Here is a 21,786-nt window from a genome sequence, read left to right on the forward strand (position 1 = left end):
ATCTCCTAATATACTATCACACTAATATCGCTGTTTTCGGAAGAAAACCTCGTATCTCCAAAATGGTAACTTTACAGGAGAAGGAAAAAACATACTTTACTTTTAATGTAAGTCAATGGAACCAGACATTTTTCCAAGTCATTTTGGGCCATTTCTTTTAGTCCAATCATCATGAAATTTACACACAGTGTAAAGGACAACAGGCATTTTCAAATTATGTCAAAAAACAAAAATGGAGATATGAGGTTTTCTTCCAACAGCAGCGAAGTATGTTATCTATGTTACATAGTTACAGGTGAAGAACTGCGAATAAAGGCTTGAATAGGTTGTTCTTCACTCCATTCTATCTAATCAGACTCCCATTTGCTCCCATTCAACTTTATCGAAAAGTTATCGATTGTGTGCGAACAAAATATTTTATATATCAAACAGCACTGCTTGAAAGGCGATGCAGCTTTGGTACATATTGCAGAAGTTTAGCCAAAAATACCAAGCGTGCCTTTCTCTGCATGGGTAGTCAGGCATTACTATTTACCAAAAGCCTTCTTCACTTCCCCTAGAGTGACATGTTTGTGAGTTGGGGGATGTACATATGGAGAGGATTTAGGGGACGGCTGGATATCACTGTTCTGTGACTCGAGGGCTTTTGAGATAGTAGAATGAAGGCTGCTGTGCCACAGTGAGGATCAAAACAGGCAGGCAGGGCAGGGTACCACTCGCTGTGGTACAGAGAGGACACAGCCATTCTTCAGCTGCAGCTCGCTGGAGCGTCGGGAGAGAGAGCACAGCGCAGCAGTAGCTGCCCAGAGAAGCCTTCTCCTTAAATGGTCAAAGCTCCCAGGAGTCAAAGAGAGGCTGGTGTAGAGAGAGAAAAAAAGTTAGGGAGAGGAAAAGAGAGAGAGCGCTGAGGACTGGGGAGCTGAAAAAAAACAACAACTGAGAGCTGGAACGAGATGAGAGTTGTAGGAGAGTAGAGACGTGGGGAAGGAGCGTTGGAGATCCTTGCTGGACCTTCAGGTATAGATGTATATCTGAACATATATAGATATATAGATATATATATATATATATTTTTTTTTGCTTATTCAATGTTTGTATGAATTGATGGGGGAGGATTTGTGCACTGCTGAGCGTTTAGAACAGCTGTACATGACGGCTGCATGGTATTTTTGAAGGTTGTCATATTTGTCTGGAACTGGAATTGAACTTATCTTAGAACATGATTATTGCAAGTGATGTTTTTGGGCTCTCACATGAACATGCAACTCCAGAATAGTGCTGCTAAAGTGTAAACTGACCTAAAGGTACACACTTTAAAAGGGTTCTTTAAAAAGGCATTGGTTCTATTTTGAACCATGAGTTCTAGATAGTACCGTTTCATGCTTAAATGGTTGTTTGCATGGTGAAATGGTTCTTCAGATAGATGGAGAATGCGTTGTATATTGTTCTACATAGAACCTACCTTTGTTGAAAATGGTTTAGTATAGCACCAAAAAGGGTTCTGCTATTGTTATGATGTCAAACTTTAAACAATAGAGGAACCCAATCTAAAGAACCATCCTTTTTAAGTGTGTGCATGGCTGCATCGTGACAGCTGTAGCCTGTTTGAACGCGTGACTGTGAGAAGCTTTCGGTTTCTGCGTTTCAGAGCTGCTCGCTGGTCCATGCCGTGCAGCAGATTACATGTAAATTTTTACAGCAGGTCAGTACAGTGCCCATGTTTGAGCAGCTTCTCTTTGCCGGTTATTTATTTATGGCACGATGAGCTGTAGGCGCCGAAGGGTGCCACTCACCTGCCTGACCTTTGGCTCTTCAGCTCGGCTCCCCTCTTTTCTCTCACGTCCCTGCCTTTTCTGTTATCTCCCTCACTTCCTCGTTGGGCTGAGAACTGGCTGTGCTTCGCCCAACCAAATTTTAAACAAATCTGGCGAGCTAGGCTGGCTTACATAATTGACAGGGAAAGAGAGAGAGGGACAGAGAGAGAGAGAGAGAGAGAGAGAGAGAGAGAGGGGGCCAAGCACTGACTTTCTCATGCAGCCCCGGCGAGGGCTTCACCGCGAAGTGACCCTGAGGCCGCCGGGTCCCTTGGGCTTGACCCGCCGCGTCCTCGCCAGATTTATTTTTTTTCACAAAGCCAGCCCTCTCAGGCCAGGGATTGAGAACGTCTGCTAAAAATAGCTCCGGTCAATGAGAAGACCATACAGACCAGAGAAAAAAAGAATGAGCGGGAAAAAGGGCGAAGGAGCCCGTGTGGAGCACAGATTCGGCAGGAAATAATCAGAGTGATTCGATTACACTGCAATATTCATCTGTGTCACTCTCAGCAGGGGAACATGCTGCGAGAGTCCTGCCGGCGGCTCGCTCCACCACCAAAGTGTTGTTTTGAAGGCCAGTGCAAAACCAATACCACCAAGCAGGCATTTTTCTAGGTGCCACTGCAAATTTGTGCAGTTTTGCTTGAGGTTTGAGGGATTTTAGGCTTAAGAACTGCAAATTTGGTCAGTTTTGCTTGTGGCTTTAATACTTTAAGGCTTAAGAACTGTACATTTTTGCAGTTTTGCTTGAGGTTTGAAGGATTTAAGGCTTAACAATAAAATAAGACATTTACATCTGATGGATGTAACAGCAACAGATGAGATGAGATACGCTTGATGGGCCAAAATGATTCTTGTAGAATGACTTTGTGTAGGCACTAACAAAATCATTTTTTAGGTTTGTTTGTCTATAACCAGAAGGCTGCTGGTCACATGGCAGACTGCATGACATGCTTCAACATCAGAGTAGGAAGCAACAGCTTCAGTTATTCTTTATTCTTTATCTGCTACACTCTCAGAATTAAAGGTGCTAAACCATCACTGGGGCAGTTCCCCTCTTGTCGCTGGTGTGGGACCCTCTAGGGTACATCTCAGTGCCTTTAGTCAGGGAACATAACTGTACTAAATCCATTGAAATGATATTTTCTAAGCTGTACTGACTCCACACACCCCGTCTCGTCTCCAGGCTTTTATTTTATTGATCTGTTTTAAAATATTCGGTTATGAAAAGGTATAAATACAAACTTTTCACCTGGAAAAACTTATTTAAGTAGCACAGCTGGACCTTAAAACCGCTGTCGCGCCTTTGAGGGAACATTTACATTGTTTGTACCTTGATAAATTAGAAATGTGCCAACACAGTACCTTTATTTCTAACTTTGTACCAAGAAATATTCCATACACCAATGTTGAATAGAAGAAAAAACGGTAACACTTTACTGTAGGGTGCTGTTCATAAGGCTATATGACACCTGCATAAGCTTGTCATTACAACTGACATAACCCTACATAGCTGTTTATAAATGCTTATTACAACACGCATCATCTGTCATAAAGGCTACTTTAGCTGACCTTGATCAAAATTGGCAAATGTAACCTTTATAGCGAATGACAATCATTGGAACAAGCATTTATAAACAGTTATGTAGGGTTATGTCAGTTGTCATGACAACCTTATGTAGGTGTCATGTTGCCTTATGTATAGAGCAGAATGTGTCATATGCTGAAACTGTGCTATTGCACCAGACAGAAAAGACATGATCTGTAGATTATCTGGACTATTTTCTTTTGGGAACAGCTGTGAAGCTTGAAGAAGAGCTTCAGCTTTGATTTCATATCTCTTTTTGAAAAGAAGACTTTTTGTGCTGATGCTGTGTCTCCAAGTGCTCCTATGAGACAGCACTCACAGTCGCCCTTTCCGGCTAGTGTCAGGAAAACACACAAACCCCGAACTGTGTTTTATGGCTTTTTGAATGTCAGCGTAGATCTGGTCCAATAGTAGATCAGCAACCATTCAGCAAAGGGCCAAGGGGGAAGAGAAGCAATGCTTTATGGTCTGTTTTGAAGATCACCATGGTAATACTGCATCTCCGTTTCAGGGCTGCAGCAACCAGGAAGCATCCCAGGACACAGATGACTCTACTGACTCATCTGATGCGTGGGTGAACTGCACCAGAACTGACATCTCACAGGCTTCTTCTACAGGTACTGGCCATTAGTCACATTTTCAGAAACTACTATATTTAGCCATTAAATTGATGTTTTAATGGCTTCTTCATTCTTGGCATCAGTTGTACAGCCAGAACTTTTACAATGGGGTGGCAAGGTTGGACTTCAACCCAACATGTATAGTAAAAGTAGCTTATTTATGAAAAGAATGGGCCTCATTCACAACATCTTCCCTGGTTTTTTCTTAAATTTATTCATGAGAAAGACCATAAGAAAAAATCAGATTCATGACGTCTTCTGAAAGCGAAGAACTGCTCTCACCTTTGTGATCTTGGGTGTGTGTAGATTCTGTTCTTACCTAAGAACAAACCCCAGATAAGAAAACACCGGTGACTGTCAGAATCTTAATAAAACATGCATAACGCTGCTCTCAGAACAAAACCTCTCCAAAATGACAATTTTACAAGAGAAGGAAAAAACATACTTCACTTTTAATGTAGGTAAGAAAACCTCGTATCTTCAAAATGGTAACTTTACAGGAGAAGGAAAAGCCTACTTTACTTTTAATGTAAGTCAATGGAACCAGAATGTTTTCCAAATAATTTTTCTTTTGGTCCATTCATTATGAAATTTACACACAATGTAAAGGGCAACAGGCATTTTCAAATTATGTCAAAAACTGAAAAACGACAAAAATGGAGATTTCGTTCCGACAGCAGTGATATGTGGGTTTTAAGAGGAAATTTCTTCTTAAGAACAATTGGTGAACGAGGCCCAAAGACTTCAGCCCATTTGGTAAAAACTGTGATTTTCTTAATATACCACATTTACTCTGCATGTTCCTGGCAGGTGAACTATCATAAATTCATGGTTAAACTCTGGAAAATCTTGCCCGATTATATATTTGTGATTAGTCATCCATTTCTTTGTTTAAAGCTGATTTGAAAACAGCATCACTCATCTCAACCTCATATTTTTTAGATGTTGTCGTTTTATTTTTGTTCTGATCATCTTATCTAATTTCAGTTTGTGTAGTCGTTGTCTTCGTATTGCCTCTTTGTGCTTTTTCCTGCTTGTTCTGTTTATTTTGTTTTTGTTAATGCTCTACATCAGTGGTCACCAACCCCCACCAACCCTGGTGGCAGAGATCGACCTGCCTGTGGAGTCTAGATCCAACCACACTTTACTACACCTGCTTTAGCTTATTAACTTCTTCAGAAGTCCGTGATTGGCTGGATCAGCATTAGTGCAGAGATCTTCAAATTTAACCTGCAGCTGACATGCTGCCCCCCCCCCACCTTACACTTATCATTAGTGTCAGGTAAGTGGGCAGGGCAGTGTGTGAGTTGCGGGTTAGAAGCTAGACTCCACAGGAAAGTAGGTCTTCAGGAGGAGGGTTGGTGACCATTGCTCCACTTCTTTGTTTGGTTTTGCTTTGGCTTCTATTTGCTTGTTTTTCTTACGGTGGCCTATTTTTGGATGCTCTGTAAAGGGACCTTAAGTGATCTTAAAGGCCATATTATTATTAGTTTTACTATGCTGACACTTGTTTGGATAATGAGCTAAAAAATGTCTTTTATTTCACAAAACAAACAAACTTAAATTAACATGACACTGGCTGGGTTTCCATTCAAACTTTTCACAAATGATTCATGCATAAATTTCAGCAGATAAAAAAGCGAATTAAGTTTCCATTCACCACAGTTATGCAAAGAAACTTTCAACGATGTAAGCTACCATGATTAGAGGGCTGCACTGAAACAAGCAAAATGGAGAGATTTATCTTTACAACCATTGGGCATGTTTTTATGGCCATGTTATCTGCATAGATGCTGGGCAGGATGGGAAATTGCCCACCTAAAAAGGGCTGAAATCTCATTTGCAACCCCAAAGACATCCAGCTTACATATGGGAACGCAAGCGCACCAGACAATTCCGAGAGCTCACTGTGCAGAACGATTTTTTTCAAACCAGCTTTGGATTAGGCATTTCAGAATGTCGAAAGCAACCTTCGGAAAGCTTTGCGCCACAATCAGACCGTCTGTAGGAATCATGGACTCATCACCGTTTATTTAAAAAACGCTTTTCCATCACTTTTTTTTATTTTGGTTTTAGCAACTTTTTTTCACCTCGTCCCACTTTTTTTGAGATATTTGGGTTTTTTAAATTCTTTATCCATTCAGGTTTTAAAACCTGCTATTTAATATAATCTCAGAACATGAGAACATGGTGGCTAAATGTGGTTCCATAAAATGACCAAAACAATGATCAGTGAGGCCAACTAGCTGCTAATAATGTTAACTAATGAAGTGTTTGCTAAGAGAATGCCTAGTTGTGTGAGCTGCTAGCATTAGTAAAATGAATAGCATAATCTGACAATGTTTAATCCTTTTCCTATTTTTGATTTGTTTACAATATGTTGCTTTCTCTTAAACTCACAGTTGTTTCTACACAGAGCTCGTAGCAGTGAGCTTTAGGTAACTCAGAGTAGGCCTGGCTTCTTTGCTGTAGAGTCATATGTCAACACACTTCATTGGTTAGTAACTACTGACTGGAGAGTCTCTGTGTAAAAACTAGCCTAATCATTTTCACAGTTTCATTGACTGCACCAGTTTGCATCACTGGCCTCGTCTCACTTCAGGGTGGCATTGGCCACCCCTTGACTCCACCTTGGGTAGCATGCTTTGACAAAACGTCATGGCGTCTGCAGGGACGTCCATTTTTTTTAACAATGTTGGTTCCTCTCTGTCAGATCGTCTTCTTGTGGGACTGATTAGCAAACAGAGCCCACCAGAACAGAACACCTGTGAGAGAGAGTCTGCTGCCGCTCACAGCCCTTTACCGGAAACTTCCCCTCTCTTGGGCCCTGCCTGCGAGGAGCTCACGCACAGTCACACATGGGAGAATGTAGCCGGGTCAGTGTTTACATTCTTCCAGTTCTTACAGGACGAGTCGCGTATGTGTTTATGTAAAATCCTCGGCCCAAGAGAGCCAATGCTAGGTGAGACTGTGCAGAAACAGCAGAGTTTACATTGTCACCCACCAAAGCTCCAATTAATTACTGTTGCTCTCTACTAGTTCCTGCAAAAATCCACAGAGAGCTTTTAGTTTAGAATGAAAGGCCCATCTGTCACTTTGAACAAAGACACATTTTTCTTAGGTAATGCAACAGGATACGGCTCTGCTGACTGTTATGTTGATTACGCACGGTGACAAATTGCTTCTAATATGACCTGTTTAGTACTTACATAGGCGGCTGCTTTCCAAACGCATCTTCTCTGGAAATCACCACTCTTTGTTCTACTTCAGGTCAGAGGAGCCAGACTGTGGTGAAGGCTTTCTATCAAAGTCCGAAGAAAGTAAGAGCAGCGCAGTTGTACTAGAGGAAGGTGACAGTGGCCAAACCGCCAGCCCTGAGGGGAACGAATGTCCCAGACATAAGCAGGAGGACAGTGGAAGGAGCCAAGAAGAGTCAGCAAGTTCTGGAAGCTCAGAATTAGAGCTTAGTGGAGGGAGTAGAATCTCGGAGCATGTGGAAAAAGGACAACTTTCAGAAAAAGAGCAACGTGCTTTTGATACAACTGACCTAAGTTTGAGTGAAGGTGCTTCAAAGTGCAGTGGAAGCAGCAAGGAGGAACCAGAAGCCAGTGGGAGGAGGCAAGAAGACACAAGAAACAACGAGATCTTAAAGGCACCACAGAAAAGCTGGACTTGTCAAGCCGCAGAGTTAGGATCTGAAAAGGAGCAAAGTTCTGAGGCACCAGAGACTGATTCTGTCCAAGCCTGTCAACCACAGACTGCGGATTCTACTGGAACACTAAAGGTCAGTATTTGGTGTCTTTAGGAAAGCATTATTTAAGCTTAATTAAAGCTGCACTGTGTAATTTTTTTGGTTGAAATTGATAGAAGTAGCATTACTGAGTCAGAAAAAGAGAGTCAGATGCATCAGGCTGGATTTTGTGGGAGTTTTTCGGACCACATCATGCATCTTTACGCATTAACATCACATGCCCAGCTTAAAAAGAGGGTCTGACTCGATGTTTAGGACTCAAAAATTAGCCTTAAGCTGATGATGGTACAATAAAATTGGCAAGCATTTCACTTTAAACATCCCTGGAAGACACATGCCTCCCCAAATTTTGACTGAGTTCTCTTTGAATTCTCTTCCAAAGTGCTTGCAATCATCAGATTCACCAACACAGGGAGTGGTTCCGAAGCACAACCCATGCTACAAAATGTTGTTCAGCACATTGCATGCAATTACACATTTCCACCAGAGAGGTCTCCAAATCCCCAAATCTCACATACCACAGCTTTAATGAACAAATACTAATTTTAAAAGCTAATCTTAAAGTAAAAACTGTGCATATTTCACTTAGTTTGCATGCATTTTCTATTCAAAAGTTGCTTACTTCATTGCTGTTTCTCCTTGTGTTTGACACCCCACATTATATTTCATGTTAAAAATGATGAACACTTTAAAACCTTCTACCAAGGCTGTGAGAGCCTGCAGAATAAGACCGACCCACCAAAAGCTCTGTGGCTTCCGGTCAGTCTTCTATCTGTCATCAGACAAACAACAACCCTGCTGCACAGCAGCTTAGCTGCCTTCTTAATTAGCTTTGCGATTGACCGGAAATTATGTGCACACAGCAGATGAACTCAAGCTCCGCTGCGATAAGAAGCCTTAACAGAGATGCTTCACGTTCCTCACCAAATCCTGATTTCAGGCCTTTGGTAATTATTAATATCTTTGTTTGAAAAGGGGACTTAATGGTATGATGCCCCCCACCCAGGCTGGATATGCCTATATCTCATTGAGTCTGCAGAGAATGTGTTCTGAAGTGCAGCTTCTCCTTTTAAGGGATGTATTTCAGCTAGGCTTCAGGTTTCACCCCAGACCCCTAGTTGAGGAAAGTGAAGGAGTATGAGCCCACTTGGATGATGGATGGAAAAGAACAGAGAGGGTCAGTGAGGAGCAAAGCAGGGGAAAGTTAGGCATTGCAGCAATAGTGATGATGACTTCAGGTCAGAAAATACAGCACTGTCTCTGCCCGCTGTCCTCTCATCGGTAGCTTGTCTAACATTATTATCTTTGGCTCAGGCACTGATGTAGTGATATCTTTCCAGTCCATCACTCTTTGTTGATTCAGCTCAAAGGAAATAGGAACGTTACTCGCTGGTCTGTCATTTCCAAACATTTTAGATGTACATTTTGATTTCCTGGCGTTATGATTGTGTCATTGCTGACCTTTCATTCACTCACAGTATTTTGCATTGTACAGTTATGAATCGTGAAGCCTGGACTGATATTTAAGTCAGTCATCACAAGACGTTTCTCTCTTACAGGAAATTCATTTACTTTCTCTCTTTGTCTCTCTCTCTGTGTCTCTCGCTCACTGTTTTTTTATCATTCTGTCCATCTATTTTGATCCCTAAGAACACAGAAACAGTGTCTCCTGCTTTGTTTGGGTTAACATGAAGCCAAAGATAGCTTCTTGTAGAACTCGGACGAAATGAGAATAGATTTAATGGAATTAGGAATGCATTCCTCAGGGAGCATGAAGCAGTCTCCCAACTTGGCCTTGCTCTTTCATCCCCCAACTCCAAGAAAGCCGTACTGTTGCCTAACTTTTACAGACAGATGGGTTTCTCAGCTGAAACAGCCATATTTTAATGAAGTTGTTGATGCATGAGTGAGATGAACGACATTATAACTGCAGCTTTATGATCATTCTGCTCGCCTCCCTCTTGTAGCTCTTGTTTATGGGTTTTTAAATCTTCTTCAGGATTCACTGACCCTGTCATGATGAAGATCAGTTGAATGATGATGTTTGTAGGCTTTTTTAAATCCCATGCACATAAACACCAGTGGTGGACAGTAACGAAATTCGTTACTGTACTTAAGTAGTTTTTTTGTGTATCTGTACTTTCACTGAAGTATTTCTATTTTGGGTGACTTTTTACTTTTACTCCGCTACATTATGAGAAATCTGTCATTCCTTGTGGTTTATGTGTGCATAAAAACATAACATGTCAAAACGAAAGAAGCGCAAAGTAAGAACACCAATCAGGGCACAGCGGTCACTTTGTTTTGAGCTTGTTTTGACCTGTTGGTCAACCGACCCAGTGCAAGCATACAGTTCAACATCAGTGCAGCAGCGTAAAAGTCTAGAGGAAAGTCTGCGGAGAGTCTATTCAACATAAATGGTGGAAGAAACTCCTGATTCTAACCTAACTTTGTTCAAATAGACCACAATATAGAAATATGTACACATATGCAGTTGTGACTGACGTGTCTTTTTCCTGAATTTATACAAACAATATTTCATTTTATAGTAAATTTGTTTTTGCTAGTTTATGTTTATGAACAGAGACCTACAGATGCAGTTTAGTAAAGGAAACTCATTTGTGAACCTGAGTTTAAAGTTTTTATTAAACTTAAACTTGTAACTAAGTTGGAAATAAATCTAATGGAAACTGTCTGCCTTCAGTGTTTTCTGCTTTTGATAATTTGAATAGACATCAGCGTCACTAATTAATGACATTCTATTAAAATATTGGTGTCACAAGAGTGACACTAGAATATTTTCACCTAAAATGAGTGGATTAATTAGAGCCATAATTCATCTTTTGGTACTTTCACTTTCGATACTTAGGTACATTTGAAGGCAAATACTTTAGTACGTTTACTCAAGTGGAGGTCTAAAGGGAGGAACTTCTACTTTTACTGCAGTAACATTTTACCTTGGGTATCTCTACTTTAACTCAAGTACATGGTTTGTGTACTTCGTCCACCACTGGTAAACGCTCACTCAGTTTTTTAACGTACAGCCAGTATCTGAAATGTAATCGGTATTTGCTGAAGGGAGATGAAAAACATTTCCTCTCAGGCCCCTCTGGTAGATACAGGGAGATGGATCTCGGCGATAAAAGAAAAAATGCAAAGGGGTGGCAGCGGACAAGACCTGTGATGGACACATTGCCCTCAGCGACCATCTGTAGGCAAATCTCATACCACACACAATCTTGATTAAGCTTGATCCTGCTGAGTGATTTCCTGACATGTTGCGTATGTGCAGGCATTTAGTTCTCTGTGACGATGAACTGTCCCCAAGATGAGGGACAACACGAACATTTTGACATTGTGGGGACATACAACTGGTCTCCGTGATGAAAAATGTTTTTTTGCTTTTTCTCTCTCCCTCTTTTTGGGGGGGTTGTTGAGGTTAGATGTGTCCAATACCTGGAGGACCTTATCCTTGCATGGTTTGGTCATTTACTTGCTCAAACATACCTGATTCAACTCAGCTGTTGCAGCAGGTGGAGAGCAGGAAAATCACCAGGCTGAAGTCACCATGTACTGTATTAATTTCAATGGAATTCATAATAAGCTGTGAATAAATGCTGTGTGCAAAACTTTGCATCAGGTTTAAATTTCTGACACATTAATTTGCATCCTTGACCAGCAGCACAGCTGTTCTGGCTGTGTTGACCTCTAAAGTGGCGGTCCTTCGTATAGCAACACTGAAGATCCAAATTTTGGCACTGCCATTTATACACCGATCAGGCATCACATTCTGACCACCTCCTTGTTTCTACACTCATTGTCCATTTTATCAGCTCCACTTACTATATAGGTGCACTTTGTAGTTCTACAGTTACAGACTGTAGTCCATCTGTTTCTCTGATACTTTGTTAGCCCCCTTTTACCCTGTTCTTCAGTGGTCAGGACCCCCATGGACCCTCACAGAGCAGGTACTATTTGGATGGTGGATCATTCTCAGCACTGCAGTAACACTGACGTGGTGGTGGTGTGTTAGTGTGTGTTGCGCTGGTCTGAGTGGATCAGACACAGCAGTGCTGCTGGAGTTTTAAACACCTCAGTGTCGCTGCTGGACTGAGAATAGTCCACCAACCAAAAATATCCAGCCAACAGCGTCCTGTGGGCAGCGTCCTGTGACCACTGATGAAGGACTAGAGGATGACCAACACAAACTGTGCAGCAGCAGATGAGCTATCGTCTCTGACTTTACATCTACATGGTGGACTGACAAGGTAGGAGTGTCTAATAGAGTGGACAGTGAGTGGACACAGTGTTTAAAAACTCCAGCAGCACTGCTTTGTCTGATCACCACCCAAATAGTACCTGCTCTGTGTGGGTCCATGGGGGTCTTGACCACTGAAGAACAGGGTAAAAGGGGGCTAACAAAGTATGCAGAGAAACAGATGGACTACAGTCTGTAACTGTAGAACTACAAAGTGCACCTATACAGTAAGTGGAGCTGAGAAAATGGACAATGAGTGTAGAAACAAGGAGGTGGTCATAGTGTTATGCCTGAACGGTGTATATTTCTTATTGATTGGCTACAAATAAACGTAAACGAGAGGCTTTAAATAGATCAAAGACCTGAATACCTAATTGACAAAAGCAGCCTTTATGACAGACAATGCAATATTGGAGTAAGCATTTATAAGTGCTTATGTAGGTCTATGGCAGTTGTCCTGAAAGGCCTACACAGGTGTCATGCAGCCTTATGAACACTGCCCTACGATAGGTCCTCAAAGTATTATAGAAACAGTAATATTAACTCGTGTATGTGTGTTTGATGTTGTCTTGCAGTCGGGGCAGGATATCTCAGCTGTATGTGGTTCTTCAGGGTCTGCGGCTAAGCGAGCTTCTCCCAGCGTTCATCACCTTGTTGTGCCCAGAGTCCCACACACCGTTTATCTTCCCTCACACCCGCTCTCGCCCTTCGGCCACCCCCGCCATGCCCACCCTGCCTGAAGAGGAGGAGGACTCTCCGGAAGAGATGGACAGCTCCTCCAGCTCGCCCTCCACCGTGAGTGAGCCTCCCTCTCTCTCTACACCTGTTTCCTCATGTAGGGATGTAGTAATCCTGACGAGTTGGAACACTTTCTACCATCCACTTTCTCCCTCTGCTCCTTATCACACACAAATGCAGTGCTCATGGTAGGAAGAAAGTGAAGCATCCTTTTTTGATTACTTTATATTATTACACTATAAACCGTCACTGTCATATCTCCAAATGATAACTTTAATGGAGAAGCAAAAAACAAGTTTTTGATGTTCAATAATGTTCTTTTTATCTCAAGAGTATTATTTTGGACCATATCATCATGAAATTAAATTCATGTAATCATGAAATGTATGATGATGTCATATCAAAATCACATAACCTTTGTTTTTTTTTTAAAACGCCTGCCGTCTTTTACATTGTGAGAACATTTCCTGATGAATGAACTGACAGAAATGGTCCAAAATCACTTGGAATAAAACCTTTTGTATTTTGTGTCTTTCTCCTGTAAAGCGACCATTTTGGAGTTTTGCTACAACAACAGTGATGCACATTAAAGACCAGGGTTGCCAGGTGTCCAATTTTGGACCAGACAGTCCAGAAAGATCGCTATCCAGTCTTAAAATGTCTAGTAGAATCTCACTTTAAACGCATCCCCTGAATTGAACTAAATAACGTGCTGTTCTAGTCCTGTCATTACACCTCTCTCTCTCTCTGAAGCACTCGCTCACTCTCTCTGTTGCTTGCAGTCTTGCACGGGGACGTGTGCACAGAGATTTTCAGGCTCAGGTGCGTTCTGCGGCTGCATTTCAATGTACATGTACTGTATTGATTAGCACATCAAATTAGTGCACCATCAATGGTGCCATTACTATTTTTATCAGGGTGATTCAAAAAGATTCATCCGATTTCAAAGTGCCATGTTTTTAGAACCGTGAAGCGCCTAGGAACCAATCACAATCCAATTAAAAGAGGGGGTCATAGAGTTTCTGACCCCTGAGCAGAAAGCGTTCTGCGTTCTCCACTTCAATAAGAGTGAATCCGTCATAACTGTGCAGTGTGATTTTAATCGGCAGAGAACCTCCAACAGCTCAGAGCGTTCGTCGTTGGTTCCACAACACTGGATGATCTGAAATCGCACTGAAAGAGCCGTGAGTGACATCTGACATGCTCAATCGAGTATGGGATGAATTTGTTTATTTGTTTATTTGTTTATTATTGGTGTTGATGTTGTCCGTACAGCTGGAGGAGGTTCATACTGAGACCTTGTAAAATTACATAATAAACTTTATGCTCATTTAAACCATTTACAGTTCACTGCATTGTTCTGTAATGATTTACAAGTGAAATACATCATTTTGAAATCGGATGAATCTTCTTGAACCACCTTGTATTTAGTACAGTTACGCTGGGTGTTGGTGCGGTTCAGGATAAACCTCTTATTTCTCAGTTTCCAAAAGTTGTTAAATAGGCGTCTTAATCTTATGCATCAGTTAACTTACAGAGGACAGAGTGAATAAACAGATTGTTCACCTCAAAGTTTTCAATGGCAGAACAAATAGTTGACTGGAAAATTTATTTGTACAGCATCTAACGAGTTTAATATATAATGTATATGTGTGTTTTCTTCAAGTATGATAAAAAATGCAAAAACAAGTCAGATAACTATCAAAGTGTTTTCAAATAGGACAAAAACTAAAGACAAAAACATGGTAAGACATCATTTTGCCACTGTACCCTTCCTGCATCTACAGCTGTCAGGTTTTGACACGCTGAAATCTGGCAACTCATAGCTACTTATGTTAGCTTTGCTGATTTCCCGTTGCTGCTAGAGTAGCACTAGGATCTGCATCTTGCTGTACAGCAAAAATAACTTATGATTAATCTTTCAAGCTTGATTTGAAGCTGTTTTCACTGTGAGTCACGTTCATCACCAGTGAGTGTTGCTGTAAGGAAAGAGTTTGTTCCTTTTCCAGTAACTTCTTGTTCCTGCTAGTTCATTGAGAGTGCTTGTTGGTACTTATAGGGTTCTTACATTGTATTTTTAGCCATTAGCTCACCTGGACTCCTTAACCAAAGAGTCTAGCTGTTTTGGTTTGAGCTCTGAAGGACTTTTTATTAGGCCCTATAATGTCCGCTTTCCTATTTGAGTAGCTGTCTCTGTCATATAGTCTCAGTGACTAAAACCATAGCACTGTCTGAAGAGGCCCAGGAAAAAGACAGGATTGACTGTTCTGTTTCTTTTTTGGAAACCAAGGATTGTTGGGACATCAAAGCCTGCTACGCTCTGCTGTTTCATTAAAGCAACTGCGATACTCTGCTGAGAGAGCAGAGACGTCCCACACAGACACTCATAAAGTTCAGGGCCCAGATAAGACTCTGCCGCAGGACCATATTAAACTCTGAAAATCTAATCCCAGAGTGCAGGCCAAGCAAATAAAAGCAACTCTTACTGCTGCATTACAGCAGCGTTATGCTATTTGCTGTGACGTATCATTTAAATATGTACTGTATTACACTGTAGATCTTTAGCAATGATGGCCAGTTCATAGAGAACTGAAAATATAGCAGACGTTTTAGAGGACAGTGCTCATATATGGAAACCAAGTTATTTAAATTTATTGCTTTTTCGATGTCACCAAAACCAACGCATTTACATACATCTGCCTGATCCAGAGGTCAGCAATCCAAATGTTGACAAGAGCCATTTTGTCTTTTCAACAAAAATCAAACCACCTTGGGAGCCACAGCATTTTATGTCCATTTTACCGTCTTGGCTGTAAATATGTCTCAGTATGCGCTGATGTGCTAGTAAAGGCTAAAAATTATAAATGAAAACGAAGACTTACTTTGCTTTAAGCTTTAGGCCACCTATAGCTGATTTTCTCGCATCTCCGGCAGGAAACTTTTCTTCAAAAGTGTAATAATTTCTTCTAAAAAGTCTCTTAACATTCAGCTTTTTACGAGGCTGAATTCAGCTTCTCATTCCCCACCTTCTGGTTCGCATTTTCTCGTTACACCTTAAACGGTGACTGAGGTGCTGGAATGTAACTGCTGCTTCGTTTAATGTGGAACGAGACAAATTCAAATGAGAAGCTGACTTCAGCCTCACGCCTGTTTAGAGTTTGACAGTTTCTCATTGCAGATTAAACGTATCAGGAAACCAGCTGAGTGATTACGAATGCAAATAAGTCCATTTGTCTCTATATTATCGATGTTCATCTTAAATCTTTATCTTTGCCTTTTCAGTAGCCACTAGCTTGGTATTGTTGTCTGTTATTTGCTAAGTCTGTGCACCAACCTTCAGGGTTAAAGGGTGAATTAGCAGTTCGACATTAACTCCAGCGTTTAAGACGAGGATTATTTTATTCTTACCAACAAATCTAATTCTGCTGTGGAGCCGCAACAGGGCAGTAAAAGAGCTGCAAGTTGCCGACCCCTGACCTAATCTGTCTTTAGCAGTTTAGCCCCACCCTTTCAAGGAGTGCTTCAGCCTGGACTGCTTTTTGAATGAGACGTAATATAGGGCAGCCAATCAGAACAGAGATCATTTACGTATATCAGTCTAAAAGGCACAGAAACAGCCTGTTTTATTCTAAAGGATATAGAAAGGTTGGAAATGATGTTGTAAAAATAAATTGACAGGTTTTTTTAGTACATAAAACCACACAAATGTTTCAACTGTACCTTAGGGAGCAAAATAAGTACAATATGGGTTTTATCATGAAGAAGCAGTTGCTATGAGTTCAGTGAAGCAGAAGGAAACGACTATGGACTGTTACAAAGACTAATCTCATGATGGGAGCAGGATGTGATTACAGACGGGCTGTTTTCCCGTGGGACGAGCCCGTGTGTATGTTGTGCAGCGGCTCTCAGGAGACCAAGTTTTAGAGCATTCTGTGGAAGTTCTGGAGACGTTCGAGCAAAGCCTGTTGCAGATGGAAAATCTCCCTGCGGCTGATGGACCACCTTCTGAAACCGGCCATGTTCTGATGCTTCCTGAAATAACCACCAAGCTTCTGTTTTTTTTTTTTGTTTTTTTTTTCCCATAAATTCTTTGAACGTTTTGGACATTTGTTATGTTCCCCGCTCAGCTGTAACCATGGAGAGCTCTCAGTGCTGTGGTTTTCCACTGAAAACACGGATGCACGGATAATTTTCATCCTTTGCTGTGTGCATGTTCTAATCAAGACGGTGATGCATGACGTGCCAGCCACATAAACCACATTAGAAAGATGAGCCCGAGATGGGCAATGGCCTTCTTTGTTGGACAGTAGAAGTGTGTCATTTGCCTCCCATCCTTCTAGGAAATATTAAAAACGGTCCATATCATGGAAAACTGAATTTTCCTAAAGTTTTTTTTTTTAAATAAAATGTTGATGTACTATTTTATTTCATATTATACTTACATTGCTGAAATTTTTAAACATTATGAGGTGATTTACATATATTACATATAATATACATATATTCAAAAGCATTTACATATATTTGCCTATTCAACCTACAGACGTTTAGCCTCACCCATTCATGTGGAAGTTACAAGGAGTGTTTCATCCTGGACTGCTTTTCAAATGAGACATGTTCGAAAACAGGGCAGCCAATCAGAATAGAGATCATTTACATGTATCAGTCTTAAAGGCACAATAATGGAAAGAGCCTGCTTAATTCTAAAGGACAAAGAGAGGCTGGAAAATGGTGGTATAAAAGTGATTTGACAATTTTTTTTGGTACGTAAAACCACAAAAAAACAGAATATGGGTTCTTTAACCTTTAGCTAAATATTCTGGTGCCTGAAGAATAAAGCATTGTATATGTAATCCGGGCTTTAGGCTTCTGTTGCTTGTAAGCTTCAAAAGCCTTGTAGCCCCAGTGCAAAACTAAAGAGGCAAACTTTGGACACTGTACATATCTTGGTTTATCATCTACTTTTGGGGTAATGAGAGAATTGTGCAATTTTGCTATCTCTTTAAGTCTGTTTCTGTGTTTTTCAGTACATCCCTGTTGAAACTAAGCTAGTGAATGTGACTATTGCTCCCCCTGCAATTGTACTGCCAAGACAAACCAGCAAACAAGAGCCACGTCCACTGGAGAAAACCAGGTTTGTTTGTCTTTCAAATTTGTGCTTGATTCCAGTAAAGAACATTGTTTTCAACAAATCATTGCTTTCACAAGTAGTGCAACATTTATTCAGCCGATGTCCAGTGGGAATGACAAGGGTATCAGGGCATGAGCCTTCCTGGGTTCACATACGCAGTACTGTCCAAAAGTCAGAGACCCCCCTTCATTTATTCCAGTTAAAAATGCATTAATTTTTCAGGAGATATTTCTGAGGAGGTTAGATGTAGAATAATCCACGTGCATAAAGAAGAGTATGGGGCCCTTGCTGGTGACGTCCTGTATAAAGATGCATGGCCACGACCTAGTAAGGTGTGAGAATGAGATAATTAATATGTGACCACAGCTTTGAGATTAAGAGACCCTTATTAGTCCCACAACGGGGAAATTTCACCTCTGCATTTAAGCCATCTGTGCAGTGAAACACCACATACACACTAGTGAACACACACACTAGGGGGCAGTAAGCATACTTGCCCAGAGCGGCCCTATCCAAGGTGCCCGGGGAGCAGTTGGGGGTTAGGTGTCTTGCTCAAGGGCACTATTGTCACGAACTGTCATCTCAGGAGATTAAACCGGCGACCTTCTGGTCACAAGGCTGATTCCCCAACCTCCAGCCCAGAACTGCCCCCTTAATAAGGCATGATCTCACACCTTAATAAGTTGTGGCCACACTTTAGGATCTTATTCCCGTACATTAATACGTTGTGGCCATGCATTGCTTTTATTTATACGCAATGTCACCAGCAAGGCTCCACAGAAGAGGAAGGAAAATAAGTGAATACGGAGAAAATAGGACTCCTACCAACCGCGAAAGACCTAGTAGACCACCAAAACTGTCCCCTGTCCCCTTCAGATTAACAGCATTTAAAGCTTTCATCTTTGAGACAGAAAAGGAAGTCAAACAAACAAAGAAGCTGCTGGTGTTCTCAGAACAATGGACTGAGCACTCAAGAGTCCAGACCTCAGCATCACCGAATGTGTTTGGAATTCTTAGATTGTGAAAAGCAGAAAACCAACCAACTTGTAAGACTGTGGAAAAATATCCCTGTAGATTTTAAGTCTCCTGAAAAGCATGGAAGATGTACGAAAGGCAGAGGGTGAACACTGAATACTGAAAAAGGGATATTTAGTCGTTGAGATCTAATGTATTAAGGTGTTTTCTGCTTTTCACCTGACGCTGAAAAATGAATAGCTTGTATGTGAGGGACATTTTGACTGCATTTGACTGAAGTGCTCTCTGACTTTTGCACAATACTCTACACAGATAATGTGTTAATCTGTGTTTTTTATCTTGCTGTCTCAGGCCGCACAGTCCTAGACCTCGGCTGTCAAGGAACGCTGGTTCTTCAGGGCCCATCACTACAGTAGGTATGTTACTCAAGCTTAGCCCCAGAGTTTGCCATGTGTTGACATGCAGAATATGTAGTTTTGTGTGCTGTATTTTACGATCAGTTTAGCGAAGCACACACAAGGCCTTTTAGGTTTGTCAATGAAATCCTCTTTGATTTATGACTTCAGCACGCACTATTTTGTACCAGGGTCTTGTAAATGTCTAAATTTGGTCATTATAGAGCTCAGAAACATGGGGGTCTACTTGTGAGGCTATTTTGGAACGCAAAATTTGAGGGACTGAGACAATTTTGCTTTGATTACAGTTTATTTTGGCATAATGCCCTGTGCTGAGCTAAGAAAAGAGGATATAGATTACATCTGTGTGTGTGTGTGTGTGTGTGTGTGGGATTTCTGTATCCATGTGTGTGTGTGTGTGTGTGTGTGTGTGTGTGCTTCTCAGATAATGATGGCCACGTGATTGACCTGGTGAAGGATCAGCTCCCGGAGATACAGCTGTCGGAGGAGGACCGGCAGAAAAACCTGGAGCTGCTGGAGGAGGCAAAGAAAGTGAGTGATCGGTTCCTGACCCGTAGGGGGCGACGATCAACCTGCAGCCTCACAGAGTCACCCACAGGTAACTCCAGCTCTAAATGGACTTCTAAACTTACAGGCCTCCAGCTCTTCCTCTAAACTCTAAACTCAGCTCAAACTTACAGGCCTCCAGTGTTTTCTTTGGGGCACCTGGAGCACTAAGTCAAAAGATTCAGGAGTCGCAGTAAAAATCAGAGAAATAAGAAAAACTGAACGATGCAGAAACATGCAGCGCAAATTGAGGCAGAATTTTGAAAGTGTGCATTTCAAAGGTCACTACTGTGACCTGACATTGCCAAATGCTGCTGTCATTGCACACACATTTTCACACTTTCTTGGTTGACTGATGGTGTCGTGAACAGTCACATGCAAAAACCCCCAGTCAAATTACATTTTGTGGATTTTCTATATGAAAATAACACATCCTCTATAGGAAAACAAACTTAAATATAGCAATTTCCTGCACATTTTAGTGCACAATTACTATTTTTTTTTGCTGAGTTTAGCATATTGGAAAAAATATATAAAATAAAATTAATTGTTCAGACATTTAAAACTTCTGCATTTCACAGTTTATGTTTTATTTTTTCCCAACATGTTAAATTCAGCAAAGAAACAGTATTTGTGTATTAAAATGTGCAGACGTGTCTCTGTAGAGGATGTTTAACTTAGTTTTGTTTAGAAAATCAACAACACATGTAATTTGACCAAAGGCACCCAAACCTTTGCACACTATTTTATGAGATGTAAGTGCACATTATTCACACCGCTAAGTAATTTTAAACATGTGCCCTGCAGCTTTGCCCAGCTTTGAATTTACATGTAGGTTTTAGAGTTTCCACTTCAGCCCCATTAAATTCCTGGACACTCAATCAGTGGCTTCATTTTTACTGCATTCAGCAGGTGGACAGCTGTGCCCACTACACAGTGTAAGGTGATTAGATGTCAGTTCAGCTGGAGATCCTAATCTTCTGTTACCCTGCCGCAGTGCTGTCTAGTGCCTAAACATGTCGCCAGCAGTGCACCTCTCCCAAAAAGCTGTCTTTATCCAGAGTGCAATCTGAGCTAATCAGACCCATTCTTTGTATACAAATGGTTTGCCTGGATAGAAACAAGCAGTTTAATCATAATGAGAAATATGAAAATGCGTGGATTCCTGAACATTGTGTGTGCGTGAATGGAATTAACTTTTCCTGGAGAGCCACCAAAAACCTGGACTTTTCAGGGTGGCAACCCAAGTAGTTTATATTCCTTCAGCAGAAGCTCTTATTGAGGCCAACTTGCAAAATGTGCGATGAGTTGGAGCTGTTTGGGGTGTAAAGATTCACAATGCTGGGTTCACCTTTCAGACTTGAGCAAAATTCAAATGAAGAAAAATGACTTTATTTATGTTGTTGCAAAGAACACTTGAGCTGGGAGACAGGAGGAGGGCCAGGGCTCATCTTTGCACTAGGCAAAGATAGGAAGCCACCCAGGGCCCCCATGAAGACATAGATTAGATATACTGTACGTCTTGATGTTAAATAACCTCTTCTGAAATGTGTATATATATATATATATATATATATATATATATATATATATATATATATCAGAAATAGCTGTTACTTGCTGCTGTTTTAATTATTATTTTTGATATTATTATTATTATAGTAATTTTGTTAAGTGAAATTCTCACGATATTGGCAGATAATTTTGCATATTTATTAAAACAAGCTCAATTATCCACTAATATAATGAGATAATTTCACATAATAAAATTACTTGAAACAAGTAAAAAATATTTAGATATAAGTCAGGGAAACCAAACTTTTCCTTTTTTTTTAAACAAAATAGATTTATTTAGTATGTAGACAAAACCTAAGCTGCAAAAACAGCCCATTTTTAAATCATTGTTTTTGTGATGTCATTAAAAACCCAACTCATTTACATTTACATGT

At 40.8% G+C, this 21,786-nt stretch overlaps 1 protein-coding gene and 1 long non-coding RNA gene across 3 annotated transcripts in view; both read left to right on the forward strand.

Annotated features, from left to right (window-relative positions):
* Positions 1–837: 837 nt before the first annotated feature.
* LOC118819230 lies at positions 838–7,392 on the forward strand. Its single transcript, XR_005008141.1, has 3 exons — positions 838–1,017; positions 3,914–4,019; positions 7,293–7,392. It is a non-coding gene; the product is annotated as an uncharacterized LOC118819230 (long non-coding RNA).
* A 181-nt stretch (positions 7,393–7,573) lies between these two features.
* mrvi1 (murine retrovirus integration site 1 homolog) overlaps positions 7,574–21,786 on the forward strand; it is a 35,751-nt gene continuing 21,538 nt past the window's right edge. For both annotated transcript variants that reach the window (XM_036586933.1, XM_036586935.1), the window contains exons 1-5: positions 7,574–7,806; positions 12,607–12,826; positions 17,797–17,903; positions 19,227–19,291; positions 19,716–19,889. In XM_036586933.1, the coding sequence (XP_036442826.1) occupies positions 12,755–12,826; positions 17,797–17,903; positions 19,227–19,291; positions 19,716–19,889 (418 nt within the window). In that variant the 5' untranslated portion in view covers positions 7,574–7,806; positions 12,607–12,754. The remainder of the gene's footprint in view (positions 7,807–12,606; positions 12,827–17,796; positions 17,904–19,226; positions 19,292–19,715; positions 19,890–21,786) is intronic.

Source organism: Colossoma macropomum, unplaced genomic scaffold (assembly GCF_904425465.1).
Source record: "Colossoma macropomum unplaced genomic scaffold, Colossoma_macropomum, whole genome shotgun sequence".
Classification (NCBI taxonomy): Eukaryota; Metazoa; Chordata; class Actinopteri; order Characiformes; family Serrasalmidae; genus Colossoma; species Colossoma macropomum.